The 25706-nt window shown below is 38.3% G+C and overlaps 1 protein-coding gene across 1 annotated transcript in view; it reads right to left on the bottom strand.

The window, feature by feature from the left end:
* The window catches only part of LOC121382910 (Down syndrome cell adhesion molecule homolog), a 64331-nt gene that overhangs the window by 33790 nt on the left and 4835 nt on the right, over positions 1-25706 (bottom strand). The window contains exons 4-16 of the mRNA XM_041512591.1: positions 25228-25491; positions 24206-24520; positions 22251-22535; positions 19797-20135; positions 15259-15412; positions 14589-14707; positions 9561-10091; positions 7940-8146; positions 7361-7429; positions 6742-6871; positions 4968-5137; positions 2278-2415; positions 1598-1771 (exon numbers count right to left, since the gene is read on the bottom strand). Coding sequence (XP_041368525.1) covers positions 1598-1771; positions 2278-2415; positions 4968-5137; positions 6742-6871; positions 7361-7429; positions 7940-8146; positions 9561-10091; positions 14589-14707; positions 15259-15412; positions 19797-20135; positions 22251-22535; positions 24206-24520; positions 25228-25491 — 2895 coding nt within the window. The remainder of the gene's footprint in view (positions 1-1597; positions 1772-2277; positions 2416-4967; positions 5138-6741; positions 6872-7360; positions 7430-7939; positions 8147-9560; positions 10092-14588; positions 14708-15258; positions 15413-19796; positions 20136-22250; positions 22536-24205; positions 24521-25227; positions 25492-25706) is intronic.

Here is a 25706-nt window from a genome sequence, read left to right as displayed (position 1 = left end):
GGGGCGGTTGTTACAGAAATGTTACATAAATTTAGAGGGGGACCCGGGAGTGGTCTAAGCTTTACTAGTAGCCTATAAAAAAATGTATTTTGAGTTTTATTGGCCCTTGCAATTTTGAGCATTTGACTAAATACAGCAAAATAACCTTTTAGTCATATTTATTTACGGTAAAATTAACTTTTCAAAAATGTTTACGTAAGCAGCCTCAAAATTGCAATCAGTGAAAAATTATTAAGTTCAAACCCTGTTGTTAGTTTGTGTACTGTCCGTAGATAGTTTCTCTTTCAGTTAATCTACCTCAGCCGCTGATAATTTGTAATTGTTATTTATTTATTTATTTATTTATTTCATCATCATCATCATCATCATCATCATCATCATCATCATCATCATCATCATCATCATCATCATTATTATTGTTATTTATTTATTATTTATTTATTTATTATAATTAATTTTTTGTTAGTACTGTAGGGACAATATAACGCTATTCATATATCTATGGAAAACATACACAAAAGGGTCCGCTAAATTCATATACTCCCCCACCCCGTCCCCTGTTCAGAAAATGCACTGTTTGTACAGTACTTAGTATGTATTCCTCCTGTTCCAGATGGTTTGGTAATATGGATCAATCAAATACATGTACTTATTTACCGCCTATATACATTTTTGCTGTGAATATAGCCAGCCCTCATTAGTGGAGGCTATAGACACGGCCTTCGTATATATAGTCACATCGTATATAAATACCGTCTAGTTCAGGGTATTCTTTTAAAATGTAACAATTCCTATCCCAAGTCAGCTGTTATGGCATAATAATGAATTTGACACGGTGGAAAATGACGGTGTTTATGATCCAGATGTTTAGAGTGTTTCGTGTACAACTAACGATAAATTTACCTATAGATACAAAGGCCTAACTAGTCGGGATTGTCGACGTTTAACATGCTTCTGTTACTAAAACAAATTAATGTATAAGCTTAATATCATTCAATACATGTTTTTATTAATTTTTAATAACTTATTTTCATGGGGTTTTTTTCTTCTATTTACCCTACGTCGCAGAGGATGGTCAAGCGTTCTCGTTACACGAGCTTGGTAAATCGTTTTGGCACTGCAGTTATTCGGGGAATGCCCATCACGTGACTCAAAATAATACGTCACACCTCTACTCTCCAAATAGCCGTTATTGTTCTCAGAATTATGGACCATACCCATAATTCAATTATTTTTATAAAATATCAATAATAAGTGTGATATGGTGGTTATGTAGATGGTTCAATAAAGTACTTTTAGGTACAAATCAAATGTATATATTGTCATATAATATTTTGTTGGGTCAGTAATTAGGTCAACCATCCGTGACAGAGCTTGGTTAATCAATGAATGGCAAAATATATAACAGAAACATTTTATTAATTAATCATATATATTTTTTAGTGTTTTATAAAGGCAATTTTAGAATTAATTATTGAAAAAGGCTTGTTTAATCTCAGGGCAGGATGGCGCCGATCAAGGCCAGATGGTGCTAGACTATTGAGGCATGGTGCTGCACCATGCTAAAACAAGCTAGGGAAAACACTAGCTGAACTACCTGCTATGTCTGTCTGTGCTTCTATTGTCTGAGTGAAGTTTCCCCATAGAGTATTGGACCCTTCTATGTTTGCAGCCCGCACTCTCATCACATAGGCTGTGTGTGGATGAAGATTCTTTATCATGTATTCCTGACTAGGCATTGTCGGGTTCACAATGTCCACAGACGTAGTATCTAAAAGACAAAACAACAAAATAATCACTGAAATAGAAAAATCTTAGTAAGATGCAAGTTCCACAGAACCAGCCATGGTGGCGCAGTGGTTAAGCCATCGGACTACAGGCTGGTAGGTATAGGGTTCACATCCCAGTACCAGCTCCAACCCAGAGCGAGTTCTTAAGGGCTCAGTTAGGAAGGGGTAAGTCCACTACACCCTCTTCTCTCTTATTAACCACTAACAACTAACTCAGTGTCCTGGACAGACAGCCCAGATAGCTAAGGTGTGTGCCCAGGACAGTGTGCTTGAACCGTAAATGGATATAAGCATGAAAATAAGTTAAAATGAATGAATGAGTTCCACAGATTAGATTAAAATGTAGGATAAGACCTGGCAGGTGGGCAGGAAAGCAATTATCTCCCTTTTTGTCTTTGATTCTTTTACTTGTATACCCCCCCCCCCCCCCCCCCCCCCCAGTTATTTTAGGTTGTAAATTATATCTCCAACAGAACTATGAACTCACTGTGTGGCAATGACTTCTCCCAGGACTGCAGCTGGTAGAGGCGGACCTCTCCATTCTCAACGGACGGAACCTCCCAAAACAAACTGATGCTTGTTGAATCAGTGGCTTTTACCTCAAAAAACCTTGGCTCAGATGGTCCTACAAAACACATTGCATAAAGTTAAAAACCACAAAAAGATTAACATATGCATTGAAAATGAACAGATTATCCTCACAGAATAACATTACTACACAGTACATATTATTCAAAAACAGACAGACAACAGATAGCTTAATAACATTACTACACAGTACATATTATTCAAAAACAGACAGACAACAGATAGCTTAATAACATTACTACACAGTACATATTATTCAAAAACAGACAGACAACAGATAGCTTAATAACATTACTACACAGTACATATTATTCAAAAACAGACAGACAACAGATAGCTTAATAACATTACTACACAGTACATATTATTCAAAAACAGACAGACAACAGATAGCTTAATAACATTACTACACAGTACATATTATTCAAAAACAGACAGACAACAGATAGCTTAATAACATTACTACACAGTACATATTATTCAAAAACAGACAGACAACAGATAGCTTAATAACATTACTACACAGTACATATTATTCAAAAACAGACAGACAACAGATAGCTTAATAACATTACTACACAGTACATATTATTCAAAAACAGACAGACAACAGATAGCTTAATAACATTACTACACAGTACATATTATTCAAAAACAGACAGACAACAGATAGCTTAATAACATTACTACACAGTACATATTATTCAAAAACAGACAGACAACAGATAGCTTAATAACATTACTACACAGTACATATTATTCAAAAACAGACAGACAACAGATAGCTTAATAACATTACTACACAGTACATATTATTCAAAAACAGACAGACAACAGATAGCTTAATAACATTACTACACAGTACATATTATTCAAAAACAGACAGACAACAGATAGCTTAATAACATTACTACACAGTACATATTATTCAAAAACAGACAGACAACAGATAGCTTAATAACATTACTACACAGTACATATTATTCAAAAACAGACAGACAACAGATAGCTTAATAACATTACTACACAGTACATATTATTCAAAAACAGACAGACAACAGATAGCTTAATAACATTACTACACAGTACATATTATTCAAAAACAGACAGACAACAGATAGCTTAATAACATTACTACACAGTACATATTATTCAAAAACAGACAGACAACAGATAGCTTAATAACATTACTACACAGTACATATTATTCAAAAACAGACAGACAACAGATAGCTTAATAACATTACTACACAGTACATATTATTCAAAACAGACAGACAACAGATAGCTTAATAACATTACTACACAGTACATATTATTCAGAACAGACAGACAACAGATAGCTTAATAACATTACTACACAGTACATATTATTCAAAACAGACAGACAACAGATAGCTTAATACCATTATTTAATCATGACAAGGAATTTTATATTTTATAAACTATATGATTAAAGTGTCGAGAAGAAACAAACATTCTGGGAGTACTGCTAAAGAAATACATGTCCTCTACCAGGCCCCACAAATTGCTAAGTTCAAGGGCCATAACTCTGTGAAAATGGGTAAATCATCATGAAAGTCAAACTTGATTTGTAACAGTAAATGACAAAGCAATACAAAAAATTTCAACTCAATACATAGAGGATATTTCATGTTTTTTTGTCAAATATGATTTATATCTCATCGAGTGAATTTTGCAATCATATCTCACGAGTTGCACTTGCACAATGAGTGTGATATGATTGCAAACTTCACTTGATGAGATATAAATCATATTTGACAAAAAACATGAAATTTTCTATTTATTATATAACTTTTGACAATTTACCTTTATTTTTAAAATGCCAGCAGCAAAATAGTTCCGGCTTTCTTACAGTGAAGATAAAACTTTCTATAGTGACGATAACACATTTTAGAGTGAAATAGTGAAATTTTCACTCTAAAATGTGTTATCGTCACTGAGTGACTGATAACACTTTTATTTCACTGATATTTTAAGATATTTCACTAAATGTTATATAGTAACTTGAGGCATTACAAACAGACAGACAGACTGACAAACAGACAGAAGGATGGAGACAAAACCTCTAGTCCCCTCTGGTTGGACTGGTAGGGACTAATAAAATACCCATTATATTTACATAGCAGGGTCATTATATGCTACATTTACAATAAAAGCTGCCATCAGCAATTTATTGTTAAACTAGCTTGATGAGAGAAGAAACCTGTTGACAACATAGGCTAGTCTTTTCAACGAGCAGCAAGAAACTGGTTTACCACAGATAGAACATACCATAATCATTAGTTACAGAGAACTCATTGGAACAGGAGGAAAGAAAAAGGCAAAATTTAAAAATTATTTTAATTTGCTAAAAAAACAACTCTCCAGCATACTATTAATGTCAGTGTTCTGAGATCAATAACTGCTGCAACTACTGATTTTAATTAATAAACAGTCTGCAAATATATTTCATAAAACACAAATATATAGTTACCTCTCTCACTTTTGCATATATTGTTACTCAAAATAAATGTGTATTAAAAAAACAATTAGAAAAAACACCCGGTATTGTTACTGAAGATGTACCTGACTCGAATGTTTTGACACTCAAAGCGTTGCTGGGTTTCCCGAGACCGGCGGTGTTCACAGCGGACACGGTGAAGATGTATTCTGTTCCAGGCTTCAGCTCTTCCACTTCATAACTGGTCAGTTGAGGGGACAGTCGCCCAGGAAATGTGAGAAAATCTTCTTCAACGCTGCAACAAGAGAACATAACTCAAATTCGTACACACCCGTTGGTGAGAACATCATGTATTATTTTTGTTAACACATGGGTTGTTAACACATATATGTTTGTTAACAGTTTCAAGACATATGACTGGCTGCTCCTAGGTGATGACCAGGTCACCAGTGCCATGCAGCCAATGAAAACCAACAAGGTTGAAATACATGTAGATTACACTGTGACGTATAGTTAACCTGACAATCATATTTCTGTGAGGTGTAAGTTAGCTACAAGTGCAACGGCTGTAAATAACTTTTAGTCGAAAAAGATGTTAAAATTTGCTTAAAACCTTGTTTTTGAGGATATGTAAGAAATAGAATAATACATTTGTGTCCGTTAGATACCATCTCAGAACTCACTGGTAAAAAACATATAAAACTCACTTTTGCTTGTTAGATACATTTTAAAACAACTTGTTGTGAGATAAATGGTATCTAACGGCCACTTCTGTATTATTCTATTTCTTACATATCCTCAAACACTCGTGTATTATTCTCTATTTAATTAATATCAGACACTGAATAGATGTAACCTACTTATTGGACTGATGAAAGGATTCAGGACAGTGCTGGATTAGCTTCATGTTATATGTCCTTCACACCACTAGAGTTCACTGATTGATTGATCATCGGCTATTGGATGTCAGACATTTGATAATTGTGACATATAGTCTTAGAGGAAACCCGCTACATTTTTCCATTAATAGATAGGGATCTTTTATATATGCCCCATCCCACAGACAGGATAGTACATACCACAGCCTTTGATATACCAGTCATTGTGCACTGGCTGGAATGAGAAATAGCCCAATGGGCCCACCAATGGGGATCGATCCTAGACCGACCATTCATCAGGTGTGCACTTTACCACTGGCTACGTCCCACCCCTGTTTAATCATTAAAGTTAAAACAAGTTTGTTTTGAGGACATTGATTTATTAATCACAGACCATTGGATGTCAAACATTTGGTAATTTTAACAAGTAGACTTAGAGAGGAATCCCACTACATATTTCCATTACTACTAAGAGATCTTTTATGTATGCACCATCCCAGACAGGATAGCACATACCACAGCCTTTGATATACCAGTCATGGTGTACTGGCTGGAACGACAAATAGCCCAATGGGCCAACCGACGAGGATCGATCCCAAACCAACCATGCACCATAGACAAATAATCATAAGAGAATCTATCATGAGAGGCTTTGGAGACAGACAAATCTCAGTACTAAAGATAAACCTGCATGTTTTATCTGAAATGAGCTTTAGTACATTTTATACAAAACTGTTGTTCTAGTAGACTGAAATTGTCCTGTGTTCAGAAAAAACCAACACTTCCATTAGCAACAAAGGATATTTTATAGGCACTTTCCCAAAGACAGAACCACACATACCATATCTCTTGATATACTAGTCATAGGGCACTGATCTGGACAGGAAACCACTCATCTCAAATACACAGTAAAGAATGTCTTACATATAAACAGAAACCAATTCTGGAATACACAATCAAACCAGTTTATAGAAGCCACCTAAGCTATCTACAAAATTGTGCAAAAAGTAGTGAAACTTACAGTTTCTTCATGTGGACAGCATACCCTGTGACGTTGGTCATCGGCTCCTGTGTGTTGGGCAGCCACTCCAGGTAGATGGAGGACATCGACACGGCAACAGCAGACGTCAGAACCGGTGGGTACGGGGGCTCTACAGGGGAGGACATGTATCATGGAGTACACAGGTTTAATCAGACAACTGTTAGATGACTTCTTAGCACTCTAATTAGTGAAAGGCTGTTAAGTATTTACCATGTGAGATTTGTCACTGTTAGTTGACAGTCCCAGAAAAGAAACCTGCTACACCACATTTTTCACACAGACAGGGTAGTGGTTATGATATACCAGTTGTGGAGCAATAATTAGTGTAAAATGAAAATAAAATGACAAAATGACACAAATCATTTTCCAGATGAATTTAAATAAGTAAAATAAGAAACCCCTTAAAACTGCATGAATATGAAAGTTATGTATAATAATAATTAATATTGTCACCAATTTATATGACAAAAATACTGTACGTAATATTAATCAACAGTAGACAAAGAAGTTTTATAAGAATAGTTAGAATTTAAAACTAAAAACTAAACTAAAAATTGTCTTTAAACAAAACTTGTAAAATTAAACAAAATGCAATTACCTATGACATAAACTGTAATCTTCTTTACAGCACTTCCAACACTGTTGGCAACATGACAGCTGTAGACACCTAAAACATTGTAGTGTATTTTCTATTAATACCATACACTTTTAAAACATGCTTTCATTTCAGATTATGTATCGAATAATCAAATAAAAATGACTGTAGGTATGGATATAATTAACTTTTTAAAAAAACAATACCATCAGAGAACATTGATTTATTAATCATCAGGTAATTCTGACATATAGTCTTAGAGGAAACTTTTTCCATTAGTAGCAAGTATCTTTTATATGCATCTTCTCACAGACAGGACAGCACATACCACAGCCTTTGATATACCAGTTATAGGGGTCTGGTTAGGATGGGAAACAATCCAATGACAGAATGCATACCGAGGTGGTTTGATCCTACGACCCAGGTACCTCAACTGATTGCTCTACCAACTAAGGTAGATCCTGCCCCATCTGGTATGGAGACATGCAGTGGTACACCATACAACAAAAACAACAACAAGATATACAGTACACCACTGCCGCCACTAACAATGATATCCATATAATATACGACATTACATACCAGCGTCTGTGTTAGTTGAAAACTTCACTAGAAGCACGTCTTGAGAAGGAAACGAGATTCTTCCATCCAGACTTGTCTTGATTATCTCCCCTTGATGCATCCACTTGACTGACGGTTGAGGTACACCTCCAAACACACACGTCAGTTTGATAGCCTCGCCAGTATCCACAGCTACTGATCCCTGTACTTCCATGATGTGAGGTGGCACTGACAGAACAAGTCAAGTAGAATTACACATGAGGTAGATAGTACAACGCTTAGAGACTTTGAACACATGAGGATGATAGTACATCGCTTAGAGACTTTGAACACATGAGGATGATAGTACAATGCTTAGAGACTTTGAACACATGAGGATGATAGTACAATGCTTAGAGACTGAACACATGAGGTAGATAGTACAATGCTTAGAGACTTTGAACACATGAGGTAGATAGTACATCGCTTAGAGACTTTGAACACATGAGGATGATAGTACAATGCTTAGAGACTGAACACATGAGGTAGATAGTACAATGCTTAGAGACTTTGAACACATAACATAGTTAGTACAATGCTTAGAGACTTTGAACACATGAGGTAGATAGTACATTGCTTAGAGACTTTGAACACATAGGGATGATAGTACAATGCTTAGAGACTTTGAACAAATGCTTAGAGACTTTGAACACATGAGGTAGATAGTACAATGCTTAGAGACTTTGAACACATGAGGATGATAGTACAATGCTTAGAGACTTTGAACACATGATGTAGATAGTACAATGCTTAGAGACTTTGAACACATAACATAGTTAGTACAATGCTTAGAGACTTTGAACACATGAGGTAGATAGTACAATGCTTACAGACTTTGAACACATGGGGATGATAGTACAATGCTTAGAGACTTTGAACAAATGCTTAGAGACTTTGAACACATGAGGTAGATAGTACAATGCTTAGACTTTGAACACATAACATAGATAGTACAATGCTTAGAGACTTTGAACACATGAGGTAGATAGTACAATGCTTAGAGACTTTGAACACACAAGGATGATAGTACAATGCTTAGAGACTTTGAACACACGAGGTAGATAATACAATGCTTAGAGACTTTGAACACACGAGGATGATAGTACAATGCTTAAAGACTTTGAACACATGAGGATGATAGTACAATGCTTAGAGACTATGAACACATGAGGATGATAGTACAGTGCTTAGAGACTTTGAACACATGAGGTAGATAGTACAATGCTTAGAGACTTTGAACACATGAGGTAGATAGTACAATGCTTAGAGACTTTGAACACATGAGGTAGATAGTACAATGCTTAGAGACGTTGAACACCAGTTAGAGCACAGTGAATCCAGTACCTACTAGCCTCATGACCACCAATTCTTATTATAATAAACATCATAATGTATTTGGTCAATAATATACATAAATCAGTTTCTAATATCCTTTCCATGACCTGTTTTACTTAATAATATTCCATTTTATGAAATAATGTCATTTTCTGCATTTGATCAGGTTTTTAGAGACATTGTCCAGTCAGAAGCAAGTAAATCGTACAGCAATAGTAAGTTTGTAATTATGTATTTAATAAGAATTGTTTTTCTACAATAAACTTACCAGTAATTTTCAGTACGGCAGATTTGTTCACACTTCCTTCCGAGTTGTTGGCCACACAGGTGTACACGCCCACATTCTTCCAGCTCACCGATTGGATTTTCAAGTCATGTGACTCTACTGACACACCTTCTGGGAGGGCCAAGCTGGAGTTGTACAGCCAATCCACAGTCGGCTTTGGATAAGCATGGACAGAACAGGAGAAAACTGCTGACTGACCAATCAGAACCTCTGTATCTTGAGGACCTTGGGTAATAGATGGAGGTAACAAAACTGTGATATTCCCAGAGGCTTGTGTACTCCCGGCTTCGTTTTGAGCTGAACAAGAATATGTTCCTCTGTCTTCTTCAACGACACTATTTATAAACAGAGCACTCTCTAGGAAAACCATTCCCTTGCGTGGCTCAAGTTCGAGGCCGTCATGGAACCATGTTAGTGTTGGTGTGGGAATACCATACACGTCACAGGGCAGAAGAAGCTGTTGTCCGGCCTTCACAATGAGGTGACCAATCGGGTTCAGTGTTACTGGGGGAACTGAGAAACAAACAGAATCTTATAGCAAACAGATTGGTCATTCAAAATATCACATATACAGTTGAATCCCGTTGGCTGGAACCCCGTCGGTGCTCGAGAAAGTGTTCGACCCATCAGGTAGTTCGACCTAACCATTCAGTCAGCAACATGTAAGTGTAACTTGGGATTTACTTTTTGCTTCAAGTGTTGTGGTGTATTTGACTCTTCCGAGTTCGACCCAATGAGATTCTACTGTATATCAAATGTTCATTAAGGCAATGAGAGAAAAATAACATGGTTGAAATCGGCTATCAACACCCAGTTATACTGAAGCAATAGTCCCTACCAATGTACCATACTTTAATTATTAAGCTAATCGTTACCTAATATGATTGCAGTGACATACATTATAATTGTTTTTGGTTTCAGCTGGATTTTTTCAAAATACTTTTATTTTTATGGATACTATCTTATTATTATTTAAACTAGCTGATTAGATAATGTCAGTGAGAATCATGAGTAATAAAAGAACTAGACAACTAAACAACATTAATAATACATGTATTTCTTTATGTACTGAGGTGGGAAAAGAGTTGTTTTATCCTCAGGTATATAATTTGATGTCTTAAACATGGTTAGTACCAGCCCTAACAAAAGACTTCATTTTTAGCATATATAATTAATTTTATAGTTATTTTTGTGCTCATATCCAATTAAGGTTCAAGCACGCTGTCCTGGGCACACACCTCAGCTACCTGGGCTGTCTGTCCATGACAGTGGGTTAATGGTTAGTTGTTAGTAGTTAGTGGCTAGTGAGAGAGAAGTCGGTGTAGTGGCATTACTCCTACTCACTGAGTCATTAAAGTCCCTCTATGACAGTGGGTTAATGGTTAGTTGTTAGTAGTTAGTGGCTAGTGAGAGAGAAGTCGGTCTAGTGGCATTACTCCTACTCACTGAGTCATTAAAGTCCCTCTATGACAGTGGGTTAATGGTTAGTTGTTAGTAGTTAGTGGCTAGTGAGAGAGAAGTCGGTCTAGTGGCATTACTCCTACTCACTGAGCCATTAAAGTCCCTCTATGACAGTGGGTTAATGGTTAGTTGTTAGTAGTTAGTGGCTAGTGAGAGAGAAGTCGGTCTAGTGGCATTACTCCTACTCACTGAGCCATTAAAGTCCCTCTATGACAGTGGGTTAATGGTTAGTTGTTAGTAGTTAGTGGCTAGTGAGAGAGAAGTCAGTCTAGTGGCATTACTCCTACTCACTGAGTCATTAAAGTCCCTCTATGACAGTGGGTTAATGGTTAGTTGTTAGTAGTTAGTGGCTAGTGTGAGAGAAGTCGGTCTAGTGGCATTACTCCTACTCACTGAGCCATTAAAGGCCCTCTATGACAGTGGGTTAATGGTTAGTTGTTAGTAGTTAGTGGCTAGTGAGAGAGAAGTCGGTCTAGTGGCATTACTCCTACTCACTGAGTCATTAAAGTCCCTCTATGACAGTGGGTTAATGGTTAGTTGTTAGTAGTTAGTGGCTAGTGAGAGAGAAGTCGGTCTAGTGGCATTACTCCTACTCACTGAGTCATTAAAGTCCCTCTATGACAGTGGGTTAATGGTTAGTTGTTAGTAGTTAGTGGCTAGTGAGAGAGAAGTCGGTCTAGTGGCATTACACCTACTCACTGAGTCATTAAAGTCCCTCTATGACAGTGAGTTAATGGTTAGTTGTTAGTAGTTAGTGGCTAGTGAGAGAGAAGTCGGTCTAGTGGCATTACTCCTACTCACTGAGCCATTAAAGGCCCTCTATGACAGTGGGTTAATGGTTAGTTGTTAGTAGTTAGTGGCTAGTGAGAGAGAAGTCGGTCTAGTGGCATTACTCCTACTCACTGAGTCATTAAAGTCCCTCTATGACAGTGGGTTAATGGTTAGTTGTTAGTAGTTAGTGGCTAGTGAGAGAGAAGTCGGTCTAGTGGCATTACTCCTACTCACTGAGTCATTAAAGTCCCTCTATGACAGTGGGTTAATGGTTAGTTGTTAGTAGTTAGTGGCTAGTGAGAGAGAAGTCGGTCTAGTGGCATTACTCCTACTCACTGAGCCATTAAAGTCCCTCTATGACAGTGGGTTAATGGTTAGTTGTTAGTAGTTAGTGGCTAGTGAGAGAGAAGTCGGTCTAGTGGCATTACTCCTACTCACTGAGTCATTAAAGTCCCTCTATGACAGTGGGTTAATGGTTAGTTGTTAGTAGTTAGTGGCTAGTGAGAGAGAAGTCGGTCTAGTGGCATTACTCCTACTCACTGAGCCATTAAAGTCCCTCTATGACAGTGGGTTAATGGTTAGTTGTTAGTAGTTAGTGGCTAGTGAGAGAGAAGTCGGTCTAGTGGCATTACTCCTACTCACTGAGTCATTAAAGTCCCTCTATGACAGTGGGTTAATGGTTAGTTGTTAGTAGTTAGTGGCTAGTGAGAGAGAAGTCGGTCTAGTGGCATTACTCCTACTCACTGAGTCATTAAAGTCCCTCTATGACAGTGGGTTAATGGTTAGTTGTTAGTAGTTAGTGGCTAGTGAGAGAGAAGTCGGTCTAGTGGCATTACTCCTACTCACTGAGCCATTAAAGTCCCTCTATGACAGTGGGTTAATGGTTAGTTGTTAGTAGTTAGTGGCTAGTGAGAGAGAAGTCGGTCTAGTGGCATTACTCCTACTCACTGAGTCATTAAAGTCCCTCTATGACAGTGGGTTAATGGTTAGTTGTTAGTAGTTAGTGGCTAGTGAGAGAGAAGTCGGTCTAGTGGCATTACTCCTACTCACTGAGCCATTAAAGTCCCTCTATGACAGTGGGTTAATGGTTAGTTGTTAGTAGTTAGTGGCTAGTGAGAGAGAAGTCGGTCTAGTGGCATTACTCCTACTCACTGAGTCATTAAAGTCCCTCTATGACAGTGGGTTAATGGTTAGTTGTTAGTAGTTAGTGGCTAGTGAGAGAGAAGTCGGTCTAGTGGCATTACTCCTACTCACTGAGTCATTAAAGTCCCTCTATGACAGTGGGTTAATGGTTAGTTGTTAGTAGTTAGTGGCTAGTGAGAGAGAAGTCGGTCTAGTGGCATTACTCCTACTCACTGAGTCATTAAAGTCCCTCTATGACAGTGGGTTAATGGTTAGTTGTTAGTAGTTAGTGGCTAGTGAGAGAGAAGTCGGTCTAGTGGCATTGCACCTACTCACTGAGTCATTAAAGTCCCTCTATGACAGTGGGTTAATGGTTAGTTGTTAGTAGTTAGTGGCTAGTGAGAGAGAAGTCGGTCTAGTGGCATTACTCCTACTCACTGAGTCATTAAAGTCCCTCTATGACAGTGGGTTAATGGTTAGTTGTTAGTAGTTAGTGGCTAGTGAGAGAGAAGTTGGTCTAGTGGCATTACTCCTACTCACTGAGTCATTAAAGTCCCTCTATGACAGTGGGTTAATGGTTAGTTGTTAGTAGTTAGTGGCTAGTGAGAGAGAAGTCGGTCTAGTGGCATTGCACCTACTCACTGAGTCATTAAAGTCCCTCTATGACAGTGGGTTAATGGTTAGTTGTTAGTAGTTAGTGGCTAGTGAGAGAGAAGTCGGTGTAGTGGCATTGCACCTACTCACTGAGTCATTAAAGTCCCTCTATGACAGTGGGTTAATGGTTAGTTGTTAGTAGTTAGTGGCTAGTGAGAGAGAAGTCGGTCTAGTGGCATTACTCCTACTCACTGAGTCATTAAAGTCCCTCTATGACAGTGGGTTAATGGTTAGTTGTTAGTAGTTAGTGGCTAGTGAGAGAGAAGTCGGTCTAGTGGCATTGCACCTACTCACTGAGTCATTAAAGTCCCTCTATGACAGTGGGTTAATGGTTAGTTGTTAGTAGTTAGTGGCTAGTGTGAGAGAAGTCGGTCTAGTGGCATTACTCCTACTCACTGAGTCATTAAAGTCCCTCTATGACAGTGGGTTAATGGTTAGTTGTTAGTAGTTAGTGGCTAGTGTGAGAGAAGTCGGTCTAGTGGCATTACTCCTACTCACTGAGTCATTAAAGTCCCTCTATGACAGTGGGTTAATGGTTAGTTGTTAGTAGTTAGTGGCTAGTGTGAGAGAAGTCGGTCTAGTGGCATTACTCCTACTCACTGAGTCATTAAAGTCCCTCTATGACAGTGGGTTAATGGTTAGTTGTTAGTAGTTAGTGGCTAGTGAGAGAGAAGTCGGTCTAGTGGCATTGCTCCTACTCACTGAGTCATTAAAGTCCCTCTATGACAGTGGGTTAATGGTTAGTTGTTAGTAGTTAGTGGCTAGTGAGAGAGAAGTCGGTGTAGTGGCATTACTCCTACTCACTGAGTCATTAAAGTCCCTCTGGGTGGAAGCTGGTACCGGGATTCAAACCCAGTACCTACCAGCCTTAAGTCCAGTGGCTACAGTACACCACCATTGCCTATGCTATATGTATATATTCAAAGATTGTACAAAATGTACCACTCATGGGAGACAACTGATACAGTCTAATGCAGACTACATGTTCCACAGATTTCTCACCAATCACAGTGACTGTAGCCTCCACTGTCTTGCTGCCATATTTGTTGGTTGCTAGGCAGGTGAACACTCCGTCCCACGCCTTGTTCATGTTGCTGATGTACAACTCCTGTTTTCTATCCCTGCACAAACAGTACGCAACATTAACATGTACAAATACTAACAGTATTGCATGGAGGTATTAAATAGACTTTAATGGGGAAGGAAGGAAATGTTTTATTTAACGATGCACTCAACACATTTTATTTACAGTTATATGGCACTGTACTTTAATCGGGGATGCAATATTTGTAATGAAAGCAAAAAGTTAATAGTTTGTTCCATTTAATGACACCACTAGATTTATTGAAAGAAAGAAAAGTTCACTTTTGGATTCTAAAGTACATCAACTTGATTAATTCACAGACAAACTTTACCAGAAATACCCATTGATCAACATTTTATATCTCCTTCATTAAACAGAAATAAGTTTATTATAATCATCCTTTACACAGTGAATTTCCCATTCAGCTTCCCATCTCCCCATTTAGCTCCCAGAAGACATCAAGATAGGGGGCGCTCTCCTTACTGACTGCAGGTGAACAAGACATTTCTATGCAACCCTATATCCATGTCTACATTTGTAAAAACAATCCACAGACACTGATAGCTAAAACATGTTTTCCAAATTTACCTGAATGAAACATGGGCAGAAGCTTTCAAACTCTGTCCAAGAAACTTCCAATCTATCTCAGGAGTCGGATCGGCCTCCACACGACAAACCAAATGGAGTAGTCTGCCCTTGACAATCCTGGTATCCACTGGTGGCTCTGTTATGGTTGGAGCACCTGATTACAAAACACGGGTGAAAATATTAACAAATAAATGAATGAAAAGACAACAAAACACGGGTGAAAATATTAATGAATAAATGAATGAAAAGACAACAAAACACTGGTGGAAATATTAACTACTGAAAGAAACGATAACCATTATCTCAAGCCTTAATTTAAATGTATGAGGAAGGCATATGTAATAAAAGGAAAATGCTTAAGGAATATACACTTTTAGGTGTTAAAGGTATTTAACTGACAATGCAAAAAATTTCTTTGCCTATTGCAGCTTTCCTTATCATACAATTACATATTACTTACAACTTATTGTTTAAATGATTAATTATAACACATTTAGTATGTTCCTGGTCATCTAGCTGTTTGTAGTCACTATAAAAAACATTTCATATGAAAACGAAAATAGAGCCAGTGGCTTAAACTTACCCGGTACTTAAGTGACACGAGCGTAGGAAGGTGCCAGTGTGTGTGTGTGTGTGGGGCCCACTTTTATATTTACACACTTCTATACTAGTATAATGCAAACATGCCCCCACCCCCCACCCCCCCCATTTCCTATGCCAGTGAGTGACTAATTACCTATATAACGATAATCCAGTGATTGATTATAATTGAAAATTGATCCACCAAAGTCCTGATCAATTATAAAAGTTTACAACAGATTGCTGCTAAAAATGTTAACATAATGTTCTTTCAGTTTAGATGGTAACATTCGATGTAAATATGCTGGGGTGTGGGTTTGTTTTCATGTGTACATAAAGAAAACAGAAAATAGCTATTAAAAGGTAAAGTTAACAATTTTTGTATAATCTATTCATGTTAACGTGATAATAGGTGCATGGTCCTAAAAATTAAAATCCTTCAAACCGACATAGAACTTTAGTGAGGTCATCATATCAGAAACGAAAAAACAAATAAGCTTAAGTTGTAGGATCATCTGAAATGTTTTTGACGAATCTTGACATCATGCAGCTTACAGACATCTTGAATTTGGTAGAAAATTGCAGTAATGTGCAGGTTGTGTTGTTAATCACAGATAAAACAATAGCAGAAATGTTTTTTGGAACAGTCTGTTGTATGGCTCTATACATTTAGCGTTATAAAATATTAGCGTCTTGTATGATCTCGCTAAATTCGCTAACATTTTATGCTCGCTAATATTTCCTGATTTACAGTGTAACCGTTCAACTGGACTTACCTACAACGTGTAAGAGAGCTAGCGATGAAGTTCGACTACACTTACCTACAACGTGTAAGAGAGCTAGCTATGAAGTTTGACTACACTTACCTACAACGTGTAAGAGAGCTAGCTATGAAGTTTGACTACACTTACCTACAACGTGTAAGAGAGCTAGCTATGAAGTTCGACTATACTTACCTACAACGTGTAAGAGAGCTAGCGATGAAGTTCGACTACACTTACCTTACAACGTGTAAGAGAGCTAGCTATGAAGTTCGACTACACTTACCTACAATGTGTAAGAGAGCTAGCTATGAAGTTCGACTACACTTACCTACAATGTGTAAGATAGCTAGTGATGAAGTTCGACTACACTTACCTACAATGTGTAAGAGAGCTAGCGATGAAGTTCGACTACACTTACCTACAATGTGTAAGATAGCTACTGATGAAGTTCGACTACACTTACCTACAATGTGTAAGAGAGCTAGCGATGAAGTTCGACTACACTTACCTACAACATGTAAGAGAGCTAGCTATGAAGTTCGACTATACTTACCTACAACGTGTAAGAGAGCTAGCGATGAAGTTCGACTACACTTACCTACAACATGTAAGAGAGCTAGCTATGAAGTTCGACTACACTTACCTACAATGTGTAAGATAGCTAGTGATGAAGTTCGACTACACTTACCTACAATGTGTAAGAGAGCTAGCGATGAAGTTCGACTACACTTACCTACAACATGTAAGAGAGCTAGCTATGAAGTTCGACTATACTTACCTACAACGTGTAAGAGAGCTAGCGATGAAGTTCGACTACACTTACCTACAACATGTAAGAGAGCTAGCTATGAAGTTCGACTACACTTACCTACAATGTGTAAGAGAGCTAGCGATGAAGTTCGACTACACTTACCTACAATGTGTAAGAGAGCTAGCGATGAAGTTCGACTACACTTACCTACAATGTTAGAGAGCTAGCTATGAAGTTCGACTACACTTACCTACAATGTGTTAGAGAGCTAGCGATGAAGTTCGACTACACTTACCTACAATGTTAGAGAGCTAGCTATGAAGTTCGACTACACTTACCTACAATGTGTTAGAGAGCTAGCGATGAAGTTCGACTACACTTACCTACAACATGTAAGACAGCTAGCGATGAAGGTCGACTACACTTACCTACGTATTAGAGAGCTAGCGATGAAGTTTGACTACACTTACTTACAACATGTAAGAGAGCTAGCGATGAAGTTCGACTGGACTTACCTACAACATGTTAGAGAGCTAGCGGTGAAGTTCGACTAGACTTACCTACAACATGTAAGAGAGCTAGTGGTGAAGTTCGACTGGACTTACCTACAACATGTGAGAGCTAGCAGTGAAGTTCGACTATACTTACCTACAACGTGTAAGAGAGCTAGCGGTGAAGTTTGACTACACTTACCTACAATGTGTAAGAGAGCTAGCGATGAAGTTCGACTACACTTACCTACAATGTGTAAGAGAGCTAGCGATGAAGTTCGACTACACTTACCTACAATGTTAGAGAGCTAGCTATGAAGTTCGACTACACTTACCTACAATGTGTTAGAGAGCTAGCGATGAAGTTCGACTACACTTACCTACAACATGTAAGACAGCTAGCGATGAAGGTCGACTACACTTACCTACGTGTTAGAGAGCTAGCGATGAAGTTTGACTACACTTACTTACAACATGTAAGAGAGCTAGCGATGAAGTTCGACTGGACTTACCTACAATATGTTAGAGAGCTAGCGGTGAAGTTCGACTAGACTTACCTACAACATGTAAGAGAGCTAGTGGTGAAGTTCGACTGGACTTACCTACAACATGTGAGAGCTAGCAGTGAAGTTCGACTATACTTACCTACAACGTGTAAGAGAGCTAGCGGTGAAGTTTGACTAGACTTACCTACGTGTAAGAGAGCTAGCGGTGAAGTTCGACTAGACTTACCTACAACATGTAAGATAGCTAGTGGTGAAGTTTGACTAGACTTACCTACGTGTAAGAGAGCTAGTGGTGAAGTTTGACTAGACTTACCTACATGTAAGAGAGCTAGCGGTGAAGTTTGACTAGACTTACCTACGTGTAAGAGAGCTAGTGGTGAAGTTTGACTAGACTTACCTACGTGTAAGAGAGCTAGCGGGGAAGTACGACTAGACTTACCTACAACATATAAGAGAGCTAGTGGTGAAGTTTGACTAGACGTACCTATGTGTAAGAGAGCTAGTGGTGAAGTTTGACTAGACTTACCTACGTGTAAGAGAGCTAGTGGGGAAGTACGACTAGACTTACCTACGTGTAAGAGAGCTAGTGGTGAAGTTTGACTAGACTTACCTATGTGTAAGAGAGCTAGGTGAAGTTTGACTAGACTTACCTACGTGTAAGAGAGCTAGTGGTGAAGTTTGACTAGACTTACCTACGTGTAAGAGAGCTAGCGGGGAAGTTCGACTAGACTTACCTACGTGTAAGAGAGCTAGTGGTGAAGTTTGACTAGACTTACCTACGTGTAAGAGAGCTAGCGGGGAAGTTCGACTAGACTTACCTACAACATGTAAGATAGCTAGTGATGAAGTTCGACTAAACTTACCTACAACGTGTAACAGAGCTGGCGGGGAAGTTCGACTAGACTTACCTACAACATGTAAGATAGCTAGTGATGAAGGTCAACTAGACTTACCTACAACATGTAAGAGAGCTAGCGTTGAAGTTCGACTAGACTTACCTACAATGTGTAAGAGAGCTAGTGATGAAGTTCGACTAGACTTACCTCAATGTGTAAGAGAGCTAGTGATGAAGTTCGACTAGACTTACCTACAATGTGTAAGAGAGCTAGTGATGAAGTTCGACTAGACTTACCTACAATGTGTTAGAGAGCTAACGATGAAGTTCGACTAGACTTACCTACAATGTGTAAGAGAGCTAGTGATGAAGTTCGACTAGACTTACCTAAAATGTGTTAGAGAGCTAACGATGAAGTTCGACTAGACTTACCTACAATGTGTAAGAGAGCTAGTGATGAAGTTCGACTAGACTTACCTACAACGTGTAAGAGAGCTAGTGGTGAAGATTGACTGGACTTACCTACAACGTGTAAGAGAGCTAGTGATGAAGTTCGACTAGACTTACCTACAACGTGTAAGAGAGCTAGTGGTGAAGTTCAACTAGACTTACCTACAACATGTAAGAGAGCTAGTGGTGAAGTTCGACTGGTTGGTGAGGACAGACTGTTGATTGCGACACAGAAGTACCGGCCAGCATCACTCTTCTGTACAGAAGGAAGAAACAGGTTCCAGCCTCCACTTCCTGTCCGCAAAACAGACATGGCTGACACCGTGCTGATGACAGTGTCCGTGACACTCTGAGAAACAGCGGCTGTGATTGGCTGATAGTCCTTGTACCAGCTCACACTGGCTGGAGGGTAGCTGTCCGGAGGCGTGCAGTGCAGGGTGGCAGACTGCCCTGCAAACACTGTCAGTCCCTCTGGTTCCACAGGGAAAGCAATGTCTAAATCTGAAAAATAAGTGGAGAGTAATGAGGAAAGAGTCAACATGATTTTAGAAAATGTAGATAAACTACTTATACACATGTAGCTACAGCGACATTAATAATAAAGTTCATTAAATAGTGCCAAAGTGTTTGTGATCGTTATAGTCATGTAGCTACAGCGACATTAATAATAAAGTGCATTAAATAGTGCCAAAGTGTTTGTGATCGTTATAGTCATGTAGCTACAGCGACATTAATAATAAAGTGCATTAAATAGTGCCAAAGTGTTTGTGATCGTTATAGTCATGTAGCTACAGCGACATTAATAATAAAGTTCATTAAATAGTGCCAAAGTGTTTGTGATCGTTATAGTCATGTAGCTACAGCGACATTAATAATAAAGTTCATTAAATAGTGCCAAAGTGTTTGTGATCCTTATAGTCATGTAGCTACAGCGACATTAATAATAAAGTGCATTAAATAGTGCCAAAGTGTTTGTGATCGTTATAGTCATGTCTATTCTCAAGTCCATACATGATACTGTCAGTTTGACACTGTATGTTTGTGACACTGTCTCTTTAATACTCACATGTCACTGTGACATTACATGTTAGTGACACCATCTCTTTAATACTCACATGTCACTATGACATTACATGTTAGTGACACCGTCTCTTTAATACTCACATGTCACTGTGACATTACATGTTAGTGACACCGTCTCTTTAATACTCACATGTCACTGTGACATTACATGTTAGTGACACCATCTCTTTAATACTCACATGTCACTATGACATTACATTAGTGACACCGTCTCTTTAATACTCACATGTGACTGTGACATTACATGTCAGTGACACCATCTCTTTAATACTCACATGTCACTATGACATTACGTTAGTGACACCATCTCTTTAATACTCACATGTCACTGTGACATTACATGTTAGTGACACCATCTCTTTAATACTCACATGTCACTGTGACATTACATGTTGGTGACACCATCTCGTTAATACTCACATGTCACTATGACATTACATTAGTGACACCATCTCTTTAATACTCACATGTCACTGTGACATTACATGTTAGTGACACCGTCTCTTTAATACTCACATGTCACTGTGACATTACATGTTAGTGACACCATCTCTTTAATACTCACATGTCACTGACATTACATGTTGGTTACACCATCTCTTTAATACTCACATGTCACTATGACATTATGTTAGTGACACCATCTCTTTAATACTCACATGTCACTGTGACATTACATGTTAGTGACACCATCTCTTTAATACTCACATGTCACTGTGACATTACATGTTGGTGACACCGTCTCTTTAATACTCACACGTGACTGTGACATTACATGTTAGTGACACCGTCTTTTTAATACTCACATGTGACTGTGACATTACGTTAGTGACACCGTCTCTTTAATACTCACATGTGACTGTGACATTACATGTTAGTGACACCGTCTCTTTAATACTCACATGTCACTGTGACATTACATGTTGGTGACACCATCTCTTTAATACTCACATGTCACTATGACATTATGTTAGTGACACCGTCTCTTTAATACTCACATGTCACTGTGACATTACATGTTAGTGACACCATCTCTTTAATACTCACATGTGACTGTGACATTACATGTTAGTGACACCGTCTCTTTAATACTCACATGTGACTGTGACATTACATTAGTGACACCGTCTCTTTAATACTCACATGTGACTGTGACATTACATGTTAGTGACACCGTCTCTTTAATACTCACATGTGACTGTGACATTACATGTTAGTGACACCGTCTGTTTAATACTCAGATGTGACTGTGACATTACATGTTAGTGACACCGTCTGTTTAATACTCACATGTGACTGTGACATTACGTTAGTGACACTGTCTCTTTAATACTCACATGTGACTGTGACATTACATGTTGGTGACACCGTCTCTTTAATACTCACATGTGACTGTGACATTACATGTTAGTGACACCGTCTGTTTAATACTCACATGTGACTGTGACATTACATGTTAGTGACACCGTCTGTTTAATACTCACATGTGACTGTGACATTACATGTTGGTGACACCGTCTCTTTAATACTCACATGTCACTGTGACATTACATGTTGGTGACGTCGTCTCTCCAACCGAGTTGACTCCTTTACAGATGTAAATTCCTGAATCAGCAGCCGAAACGGAGACAAATATAAAACTTCCGTTAGCAGCGACATAACTGTTGGCTGACCCGTCGATGAAGACTCCATCTTTGAACCACACGGTGCGTGCCCATGGGTAGCCAGTGACAGAGCATGGTAACATCACGGGCCAACCCCGGGAAACCACCACTCGCGGTGGGGGAGGGATCTCAATCACTGGAGAACCGGGCGTTGCTGAAAACACAAACAACATGTCAGGAGAATCAAGGCTCTCCAACATTGACGTAGTACTAGGTATAATAAATTTTTGGGTTTTATTTTTTTTAAAGTAAGGCTAAGGAAAGAACTAAATTAGATTTTTGTCACTTAATACTTGAATTTCTAACCCAGCATCATTGATTTTTCTTTGTTTTGTGATAAAAATTTTTAACTGGTCCATTAACAGGGTTCATTCTGCCCAGTTAAATTAGCCATCATTTGGCTAATAAAATTTTGTTTAAATTAGCTATTTTATAACATTTTATTAAGAAATACTATGCATATTTCATTTTATTTTTGTGCTTACATCTAATTAATGGTCAAGCACGCTGTTCTGGGCACACACCTCAGCTATCTGGGCTGTCTGTCCAGGACAGTGGGTTAGTTGTTAGTTGGTTAATGAGAGAGAAGCCCTTAAGAATTTGCTTTGGGTTGGAGCTGGTACTGGGCTGTGAATCCTGTACCTACCAGCCTGTAGTCCGATGGCTTTACCATGGCACCACCGAGGCCGGTTACTATACATGTACATAAGTGAAAATTGTCTAAAACAAAGTTATAGCCAGTGTGAGTCCTACAATAATCAGTTTTATTCATTGTCTGATCTTTACCTACGTAGGTAGGTAGGTAGGTAGGTTGTATCTGTGCACAGGTAAAACAAACTGTTATAGCACACACCTGTCATGAGTGCAGGTGTCAACTTTCACCAGCTCCTTCATCCAGGACAGGGAATTTAGCTATGTTCCACTGATTTTCTTATAACTACGTGAAAGTAGACTCATTCACAACTAACATTGCAATCAACATATAACACACTGTTAAGATAGTAAAAATGTACCGTAAACAAAAGAGTTGCATTGTTGTATCATTTGAGAAATGTTTAATCACATGAATTGGTTTTTTCCGTGCCTGATATACCCTCATCAATTTTACAATAATTACAACATTACAGTTAGCTATTGTAAAGATAATCAATTATATGGATATTACAATTAATAATTAAGTCCCGGAAGTCCCAGAAGTCCCAGGTGATAATTTATTTATTATAATGATCAATAGAACAACATAGCCACTATCTCCCACCAGGCCTTTTAGTACTCTATAAAAATTACACATGACAAAGAGAGAAACACTTTTACATAAATTCTACCTCAAATATATACAGAATACTACATTCATTTTTGCTTGATATCATTTTGACAAAACAAGTTTCAGTGAATTTCCCATTTTTATATAGGACCGAACTAAAGTGAGGTTAGATATGATGGGTAATTCATGAATTTTGTTAAAATGCTATTGAGTGAAAACGAGTGTGGTATTTGATTAATTACCCACCATCAAACAATGTTAAATTTTACAATTACTTCCAACCTTACTTAACAAGGTTTCCTAATGCACACAGCTAAGACCAGTGAAGATGACGTCATTTTGCTACTATATTTGTACAACATACCCAATTGTTGACCAGGGCCCATATTTTTTAAGCAATTGTAGTGCTAAAAAAATCATAAAACCATCGTAGGCTATGACGTCACTACGGCACACGCTATAGTGATGTCATAGCGTACGACGATTTTACGATTTCGTAGCACTAAGATTGCTTTGAAGAAGTGGGCCCTGGTGTGTAATAAATTCCTATACATACTGACCTGCTATTGTGATGTTGGCACTGTGGCTATAAACCGACTTTCCTAGAACACGGTTCTCTGCAGCACATCGAATAACCCCAACAAACTGAGTCTCCAGAACCAGTACCAGCTTGAGGGAGTACTGGATACGAAGACCAGTCTCATCATAATCACCGTATGTTGTGCGGGACTGGTTACCTCCCTTGAATCTAACCCCATTCAGCTCCCAGAAGACATCGGGATAGGGGGCGCTCTCACCACTGACACATTCAAAAGTGACAACATCCTTTTCAGCAGTCCTTACTGATTGCGGGTGAACAAGAAATTCACTGATATCTGAAACACAACAGAGAATAAAAAATACAACAAAAGCAATGGGATGTATGTTTATCAAAAGTTAAAAGATTGTTTTGTTCAACGACGCCACTAGAGCACATTGATTTATTAATCCTCAGCTATTGGATGTCAAACCTTCAGTAATTTTGACATATTATCTTAGAGATGAAACCTGCTACAGTTTTCCATTAGTAGCAAGGGATCTTTTATATGCACCATCCCACAGACAGGATAGCACATACCACAGCCTTTGATATACCAGTTGTGGTGCTCTAGCTGTAACAGGAAATAGCCCAATGTACCACTGAAGGGGACTGATCCTAGACCGACCGCACATCAAGTAAGTGATTTACTGTATGTTGATCACAAGGGTGGTTCCAAGGGAAGGGACCAGGGGGATCCATCCCCCATAAAAAGATTTAAAGTGCTACGTTTTTCTAACAACCTATTTACAATTTCCACTGAAATGCCCTTTTAAGGGAGTTGATTCTTGTGCCATTTTATACTTGGTCTCCTCCCTGAAATATTTTCTGGGTCCACCCTTATATCACATGGGAGTGGGGGGGGGGGGAGGGAGCAACCATAATAATTATTTTATATAAGAGAATACACAAAAAATGTCCTCCGACCTCCCCCATATGATAAATTCTGTGAAAGTTATTAATTAAACACAGTTTGACATCAAAGTATGTATCACATGGACTTACAAGCTTCTATCACAGCTGCTTCAGGGGAGATAATCCGGGAGCTATTACTGACGACAGTACAGTAGTAGGTCCCGAGTTCGTTGTGTGTGATTCGTGGAATGAGAAGTGAGTGGTTTGCATAGAGAGAGAAGTGTTCGGGAATAGACTGGTTTCCCTGGTACCAGGAGTAAACAATGGGGCTTTGGTCATCACTCCGGACCACACAGTTGAGCAGAACATCTTCACCAATCAACACAGCTTTACTTTGTGGGACGTACAGCCAGTCTGAAATAACAAACAGACTTAAACATAACAGTCTGGACAACAATCACAATACAGAGAATAAAACTTACAACAAATTACAATAAATTACTATTTATATGTACAGGAATGTGGCCTTTTTAAGCTAATAAAACCATTCATTTACATAATTGAAAGTAGCACCAGCAATCATATTTAATTTAATTTTACTTACTAGTATGCTATCTTTGTTTAGATCT

This window comes from Gigantopelta aegis, chromosome 10 (genome assembly GCF_016097555.1).
Source record: "Gigantopelta aegis isolate Gae_Host chromosome 10, Gae_host_genome, whole genome shotgun sequence".
Classification (NCBI taxonomy): Eukaryota; Metazoa; Mollusca; class Gastropoda; order Neomphalida; family Peltospiridae; genus Gigantopelta; species Gigantopelta aegis.
The sequence above is the reverse complement of the archived record's forward strand: the minus strand, read 5'-3'. Positions and strand labels throughout refer to the sequence as shown.